At 34.7% G+C, this 8,789-nt stretch overlaps 1 protein-coding gene across 3 annotated transcripts in view; it reads left to right on the top strand.

The window, feature by feature from the left end:
* Positions 1-4,496, top strand: part of LOC105319919 (homeobox protein otx5-B) — a 7,767-nt gene extending 3,271 nt beyond the window's left edge. For 2 of the 3 annotated variants that reach the window (XM_011417644.4, XM_011417642.4), the window contains 3 exons: positions 65-319; positions 1,840-2,012; positions 3,269-4,496. In XM_011417644.4, coding sequence (XP_011415946.1) covers positions 65-319; positions 1,840-2,012; positions 3,269-3,766 — 926 coding nt within the window. In that variant the 3' untranslated portion in view covers positions 3,767-4,496. The remainder of the gene's footprint in view (positions 1-64; positions 320-1,839; positions 2,013-3,268) is intronic. The other variant, XM_011417643.4, reaches the window with a different exon arrangement.
* The last annotated feature ends 4,293 nt before the right edge of the window (positions 4,497-8,789 follow it).

Raw genomic sequence — 8,789 nt, 5'->3', positions numbered from 1 at the left:
TGTTGTCGTAACATTTATGTAAGATATGAGTCAATCTTTAAAACAACTGTGAATTCTCCTTCAGCTCAAGCCGGGACTTTATCAGAATCGGAAGGCCAACCCCCCAACCCGACTACAGCACCCCATCCCGACGTGTATCTTGAAGCCTCCCCCGACCCCCACATCCAATCCCATCAGCCAGCTATGTCGATCGCCAGCATGGCCTACAACCAGTCAACAGTCCTCCCACCTAACAGCAAGGTGGCCCCTTACTCCGTCAATGGGATCAGTCTGTCCTCTCCCAATGTCGACATGATGCACCCAGCCATGGGATACCCTGGTGAGTTAACAAATATTTCACTTTCTCCTTATTACAGGATATTGGGTATATTAAGGAGCAAAACGTTTCGACGAAATCCTTTATTAACCGTGTCTTGTATTTATTTTTTTTGACCACCTGGCATGTGCACGGTTTACTAGAAAATCTTACTCGCATGTTGAAAATTGTTTGCTTATTTTTCGCTCTGGGTGTGCTAAAAAGCATCGGTTATAGATACTTTAGTTGTTGTTAAATACGTATGTCAGATAAGGCAAGAAAAGACTGTCACTTCATAGTAATTCTTAGGGTTGACATAATACAAAAATAAACCAAGCTTTCCTTACGGTCACTGAAGTTTAATAATTAGGTCTACGTACGCGGGAGAAATATACAAATAATGAGCCGGACAGGAAGAAGGCTCTCGCCAGCTTTGACAATTACAGTGACCAAACGACAACCAACGAGCACTCCCGTTCATGCTCCGGAAGCTAGGAATAATGGCGGATCTCCGCACGGGGTCCCTTGCTAGTGTCTTTGATATCCATCCCTTCACCGTTGAGCATTGTCCGGGACTAGCTAACCTACCCGGGACACTTTTGTGTTTTATTTTGGCTCTGTCATGTGGTAAACAGAAGAAAACGATCCCTCCTTCATTCGCCCTGAACGTAAGATTCCGTGTTTGTGATACACAAGCAAACGTCCAATTAAAATTTAGGATGAAGTACCTGTAACAGTCCCATGATCTGAACAAGACAGCGCCAAACTCAGACATACTTTATCTTGATTCTAAACTCACTTGTCTCTTTCTTTTTTGGTCGGAAAATTACTGTATTAAATTCATGAACAGTTCAAAATGAAAAAAAGTAACAGCATCTGCGATTGGGAAAAAATAATAGAGTCGAAATTTATATTCCAAAATGTCTTTCAGCTAACTTGTTCTTTTCTTTCATGTAGTCACGTTTTTCCGTCCTGGCAAAAAAATTTCAATAAATGTACAGCTCAAAGGGGAATTTTCTTTATTCATTACCCCGAATACCACGATGAAAAAAGCGATGAATGACATGCTCCCACTCGCTCCCACTTCAGAATTTTATTCTCATACACTGAAGATATTCAACCATTTTTAAGACCTGATTATTTTTAAATATTATTTTTACTGGTTCTAAACTAGGTTGCAATATTTTAAACAAACAATGAAGCTAATGAGAGATTATTACGGTGTAAATAAGTATTTGTGTAAAAAAACCACATTGTAATTTCTTTGAAGTGATAATACTATGATGAAGTTTGTCTAATATTTACAAATTGTGACAGTCAACTTGCTAATTACGAGAATAGTTGGCATGCGTATGTACATTTAATTGAAACCATGTAAATGACTTTCAAAGTATCTATTTTTGAAAAGTCTTTAAATGTTACTGGGTTACAAACATTTATACGGTTATTACGTGTGTATGGTAGCTTTGTGAATGTTGTGAACTTGTGTTGCATGAAAATAATTTCAATTTCGGCAGAGTAACATCTGCAATTAATTTCTCTAGACATGTATATGTCTTCAGCGTCCAACCCAAGGAAACAGCGCAGGGAGAGGACCACCTTTACCCGGGCCCAGCTCGACATTCTGGAGTCCCTCTTCCAGAAAACTAGATACCCTGACATCTTCATGAGGGAGGAAGTGGCGCTGAAGATCAACTTGCCAGAATCCCGAGTACAGGTAAAAAAAAATCCGGATTCTGATGACTATCGTATTTACTGTGTGTGTAGCAATGACACTTTGATGTTTAGATAACATACAAGCAGGTGTCAAATCTTAAAGCGATAATTACCGGACGATTTCGTTGCTCAAGATGGTTTGGTCAATCGGGATGGTTAAGTGTTGAAAAGTATGGGAAAACTCTACTCGCCCTGTGAAGCCGAAAACAATAATGATTAGAATAAACACCAGTAAATGGAATGTAGAAAGATAAATAGCTCAAGGATGTTTGAATTTCCCTGTTTCGACTATTTTTCATTTAATTCCCTACCTAAACAAGCATGTAGTAAGGCACCGTTTGGGTGTATAGAATCCCGAGCCCGAGGCGACCAAGCGTGACGATTTTGGCGCTACAACTCTATCACATGTCTAATTATCCGATTATTATTTTCAATCAAACAACTTAAAAGTAATTAGCGTTACCTGAAATATTTCGTTCTATACAAAAACCACCTTTCAATCGGACAAGAAAAACATGTCAACCGTTAGTTTTTCTATGGAACTGTTAATAGTCAGCCTCGTCATGATATAAAATATTTGACAGATCGTGAAAGTTTCCCTATGGTATGGTAACGGCAATTGGAACTGTTAAAATTGGGTGTGACAATATTGAGACTTAAAATCAGTAATACGATATAGTGTGAGAGTCATAGAAAATTAACAAGAAAACAGAAATGTTGCAGGAATATGGATGAAAAGAACAACAATCAACTGGTGCATGAAATAAATCTTGACTAACTACGATTGAGATAAGATAAATGATATACAGGATATCTATGCTTATTTTACAAACAGCATTGCTCTCCCGAGTCCTTACCTAATCCGTCAGTCAAATATTAACCAGAAGAAATTCAGTCCGAGAGTTTGTCATTCTGATGCAAGAGACTAATCATTTAATATTTTTAAAGCAAGTCAACAAATCAACTTAAATGCTCTTAAGCTGTGAATTATATATACCTTTGAGCTTTAGAAGACACCATTTTAACCTTTTTGAGAGCAGTTCGGAGTTCGTAATCTCTTAAATCTGAAATGCATACATAACTTGTTACCGGTAATACCAAAGTGCGCATCTAGTGTAATAACAGTAATTATTGGAAATCTACCTAATGCATACATTGCCTTTCAACTTAGCCTCTTGTATTTACAAATGGTCTTATTTTCATGTGATATGCTGCCTTATAACGCTAATACGTTTTCTTAATTCTTGACATTTGTAGGTGTGGTTTAAGAACAGACGCGCCAAATGTCGGCAGCAGCAGAAGGCACAGGAGGGGAAATCCAAGCCCCCCACACCCAAGAAGGCAAAGTCTCCCCCTCCAGCCTCCACCTCGCCCGTTTACTGTAAACCCCCCGTTGTCAGTACCCCTCCCTCAAACGTGATGACAAGCCAGTCCTCTATCTGGAGTCCCGCTTCTATTCCTCCCGTGAACGACATCTTGAACTCCAACAGTTGCATGCAGAGGGGCGGCTACCCCATGTCTAACACCCAGACTGCCTCCTACCCTCATCAAAACTATGGACCCTCAAGTTACTATAGTGACATGGGCTACCTCAACCATATGCAGCTCCCGGTGATGTCAAATCAAATGAATCAAATGAACGGGAATCAGGTATCCTATGGGTCCATGCCCGCCCCGCAGATCCCCAGGGCCAACCACGCAGACTGTCTAGAATACAAAGACACGTCATCGTGGCCTAAATTCCAAGTTCTGTGATTGTATTCATTTTATTTATGTTGATTCAACAATTATTTTATATGACCGACTCTCTGATTCACTGAGTCAACTTTTCTGCGCCAACTGCTACAAGAAGGCGCGTCTGTTAGGATACCCTTCGTCAGTGGTTGCTATGGATACCCGGGTCCCACGCGTCAGAGGAGCCAGTGGTCGTCTGCGTGCAAAATCACCGCGCTTCGCCAAGTGGATTTTTCGTAAATATGTTTACAAGTTGTCTCAAAAACACTCATCTATGATATTTAAATGTTGAAGTGTAAACATTACACATCTAATATATGAACTAACCCACACAAGTCGTTGACATACTGAACATTCGCATTTTGTATGCCAACGTCTCCATTACTGTACGTCCCACTTAAAGCCTGGAAAAAAATATATACGAAATGGTGCAATGTCATATCTGTTTATCATATAATATTGAGGACCAGGCGCTGAAGCATAATAAGTCAAATTGTTGTCCCTGTCCGCCTCTGTATAACGTTGTTTTAATTGAGATTGGTCGAGATAAATACTCTCCACGTATTGTATATACTAACAACGAATTTTGCTAACTTTGAAAACTGGCCCGATTTAGTGGCCAGTTAAGCATAATGATGAGAATGTCTCACGTTGTCGTGTTTTGCACGTGTCTGTATGTTTGTCCGTGAGAATATCCGAGTGACGCTGTATGTTTGAAATTCATATTAAACGTTGTTTTGTATGAGTCTTATTACAGACTTCTGTTTTTTATTTCTTCAAACTTTACAAGTTTAATTTACTTTCGTCTTCGCAACTACAAGAATCAATTGACTCTCGGAACAGCATTGTCATGTAAAACTTTTCCACCTTTGTGTGGACAAAGAACTAGAAAATAAATTGATCAACAAAATGCTAAAAATTAAATTATCGCTAAATTATTAATCTTTATTTGCTCAAGATATACATTTTGTGGGATAATGCACAAAATGAGTAACTATATATTATATGATTTACTTTAGCTATGGTACAATGTCGGGTGTGTAATAAAGACACAAAAAATGGCAAAAAAAATTATGGAATACCATTCCTGTTATTAAAATCTAATTGGAGATATTTCCCCAGATTACACAATTCTTTAAAATCTTGGACACTTAATAATTGTATATATTTATAAACTGTGTGTTCTTCCCAATAATATTTCTTACTTTAAGACAAAATGAAACTCATCTTCAATATCTATCTATCAATAAACAAGTTTTTAAAGACGATTTTCTTTTGTAACATTTGTGTGCAGATCACTTTCAATAGCAGGGTTATGGAAAGACATTCTAATTCTAACAATCTGCTTTCTGTAAATTTTAGGAATTGATTTTTTAAAGTAATATTTAAAAGAAAAATAATCTATAATATGTTTATAAAAATGACATCTAGACGAGGAGTTGATTTGTTCAACAAGGTTTTAGATAAAATGATTTAATAAAATTTGATAATCAATATGATTATATATATCGCATCTGGAGAGGCTACGAGAAAGAATATTTAAAGTTGAGAATTTTAGAGATTTTTATACGAAAAAAGTGATGTCACCATTCACAATTAGTATGACTTGTTTAATAAAAATAGTGATACCATAAGCTATGTACATGCATAATTATCCTGATTAAATCGAAATACCGTATGTGCAACAGGAAGGGAGAGAAAATTCAAATCGGGGAAAATTATTTATTTGGGAAAAATTGCAAGAATTCACAGTACTTCTCATTTTGAAATTACAGGCACGGGGGTTACATTATTCCATTTTTTCAATTGAAATAAATGTTTAATCCTCTTAATCCTAGTTCTAAAATATATATATTTTTTTTCATCAATTTCCTTTTCATGTAAGAAATAAATTGAATAGCTTGACATCTCTTCCGCTGGCGGTTCCAGTGAATCCATAGCCTCTCACGGTAGTCGTCAAATTTGTTTATATTAGAAGCAAACGGAATAAGTTTCCGGCTAAAAGCTATCGACTTGTTAATTTTGGTTAATCCAGTGCCAGAAATAAGGGGCGCCATGATTTTAGGAGAATCTGAAAAAAGGAGAGAAAAGTGGTTCTACATTAATTTTTTTTTGATGTTTATTTGTAAAAGTGTATTTCCAAATTACATGTAAATTCTTCAGGAAAAATTCAAAAATTAAAACTGAATAACTTTATGTATTTTTCATCGGATCATGTATTAGCTATTTACTATACTTTAATCGAGTGCCTGATAAAATAAGAAAGCAAGCAGTGAACATGTATCGGTAAATTGATTTGAAATTATTTTATTGTTTAATGCAGATAAAAGGATTAGATGCAAGATATCATAAAAACGCTAATCTGTAATAATTCAATAAAATAGTTACAAAAGCTCAACCATAGGCTTAAGGAAACAATTTTTAGGTAATGTAAGTACTGCAGAAAATAAAAAAACCCACGAAACCAAATGACGAATTTTTGAAACATACACATCGTGTAAGTGTTCAGCTCGTGTCAAGGGGAAATGTAAAGACTCAAATATATGTATAGGGTTTCCTTCACGAGATAAGTCTAACTTCAGAGAAACTATAAAATGCTTTAAAAAGTATAGCATTCATCTGCAATATATTTTAAGAGTATTATTTGAATTGCATTTCTGCAAGAACGCGGTTTCACTGCATATTTGGCAAAATGCCACATTCCAAATAATATAAATGTATATTTTGACATTTTTTAATTCTAAAAAGTTGATTGAAAATTTCAGTTGATTTTTTAACAATCATTTCTATAGAACAACAAGTGTCGTCTTTTAATTTGTCTGATAATTAGTGTTTTATAAAATAAAATAAAAAACATTTCAATCAAAAGTTATGCTTCACAAGTAAGCATGTATAGTAGTAAATTCTTCTACAATAACGTTGAGATTTTCAATTCAAAAATTGTATAAATGTTATAATCATAATAATCAGTGAATTTTCAAGGAGCATTTATTTCTCCTTTCCATTTGTCACCTACTCATATTAGAATTTTAAACTTTCAATTCAAAACTTAAAAGGGATCATAGCTACTCCCCCTCCAACTTTATAACATCTACTGACCTAAGACTAAGTACCATTTCTTGCCAGTGCATTGGTACGTCATTTTTCGGAAACAGTTTTATGTGTTTATATAATGAAGTAACAATGCACTGGCAAAAAATGGTACTTGACAGAAATAAGTTTAATGTTAAAATTTATTTTAACAAATAATATATGCAACATTATATCAGAAAGGACATTAGGACAGCACTGTACATATATATACATTGTACATGATTTGTATTGTGATATATCATGGTATATATCAGAACCGATATGGTCAGGGTAAAGTAAATAAAGTTAGACCGCCACTTGGCTCCTGATCAATTGTTACATCATATTGATTTGATATGCCACTTTAAATGTTAAAAATCAAAAACAAAATATATTGCAATTCAATATCAAATCATGGTAAAAGTAATTCGGATACCCATATTCAGTTTAACATCATTTTAAAGAGGTGGTCAATACCATATTATGGGAGAGACTGTAGGCATGTCATTTTAGATACATATGTATATGTTTCATTGGTAAAAAAATGGCAAGAACTCAGATTTTTGTTACCTATTTCCTTCCCATTTCAATGAAAATGGCAGTTTAATTAAAACAAAATTTGCTACACTTTTTTAAACAAGGCTATTGTTAGTTATGAATAATTGGTAAACTTATTTAGAATGTCCCTCCGCAAATTAACAGGCGATTTTATTAGTGTCCACACAAGTCACAACTTCGAGTGGCCGATTTACTGTAGATGACCTATATCCTGTTTGGAAATCAATCAAACCTCATTGTTTAATAGCTAAATAACTAAAAAGTTTGTCGGGATTTTAAGGTAATATTTTATTGAATTTAAAAATAACTTTTAACACAAATAAACTTTTAACACAAATAAACAAGTCTATACCAAAAAGTCCTGGTTTGTGACAAGCTCTCATATTGAAAAGGAGCGGCTTGATAAAGCTTAGTATCGAAAATAAAAACAGAAGGTAACAGCTTTTTAAGGTGGAATGCTACATCAAACTTTTGTAGTATGGATCGTTAAAGTATCATTTCCGAAACATGACTTCGTTGTCCAAAGAAGGATATTATATACTCTCAATTATTTAATACATTTTCTTTTGGTATTTTTTTAATGAGAAAGTGGGAAATCTGTTTTGGATGCAAGTAACACTTTGTTGAGTTTAAAAGTTGGTGTTAATAAATGTACGATATTAAATTTCAAGTGATGCAATTAAGACATTTTAATTATAAAACTATATCATTAATGAAAATTTAAAATAAAAACATCTTTTGTTCATATTTTCCAAACCTTTGGATACAATCTTTTAAAGAGACATGTCTTTTAGAAAACATTTAAGGTAGTCATTTAAAAAAAAAAAGAAATGGATTAAGATGGCGAAATTTAGAATATTATTTATTTATTTGCTTTGCAACCTTTTATAATACAAATGTTCATAATTCCACTCTGATTAAACAACTCGAAAGAGTAAAATGATTTTCCCATTTGTTTTAGACTTTTATATTCAACCTCCCAGACTTGGTTATTGGTGGAAATGTCTTGTGAGGTCGCATAGCAATATCAATTCAACGTTATCACAATATAAACGAACATCGCATTGGGAAAGAAATGGTGGGAAATTACATTTCAATAGCTGTTTCGCCTTAACATTGGAGAACCCATACCGGTCGCCTTTTGAGTTGTAACAGATAACTAGAATTGATAATTAGTTTTCAGGTGAAAACATGGGATGATATCCGCTAAAAGAAGAATTTCAGTCAATCGCGCCGAAGGTGACAAGGGTTAGCTGGTTGAAATCGAACCGACCCTTTTCTATTGCAAGCAGTGAAAGCTGTATCACTGATGACTTCAGACACGGACGGGAGCTGAATTTGCAATAAAATACAGGTATATAATGTCTTTTTACAATGCCGGGGAGAATGAATGGTAACACACTCAGGTGTTTCT

The sequence above is a fragment of the Magallana gigas genome, chromosome 6, assembly GCF_963853765.1.
Source record: "Magallana gigas chromosome 6, xbMagGiga1.1, whole genome shotgun sequence".
NCBI classification, from domain to species: domain Eukaryota; kingdom Metazoa; phylum Mollusca; class Bivalvia; order Ostreida; family Ostreidae; genus Magallana; species Magallana gigas.
The sequence above is the reverse complement of the archived record's forward strand: the minus strand, read 5'-3'. Positions and strand labels throughout refer to the sequence as shown.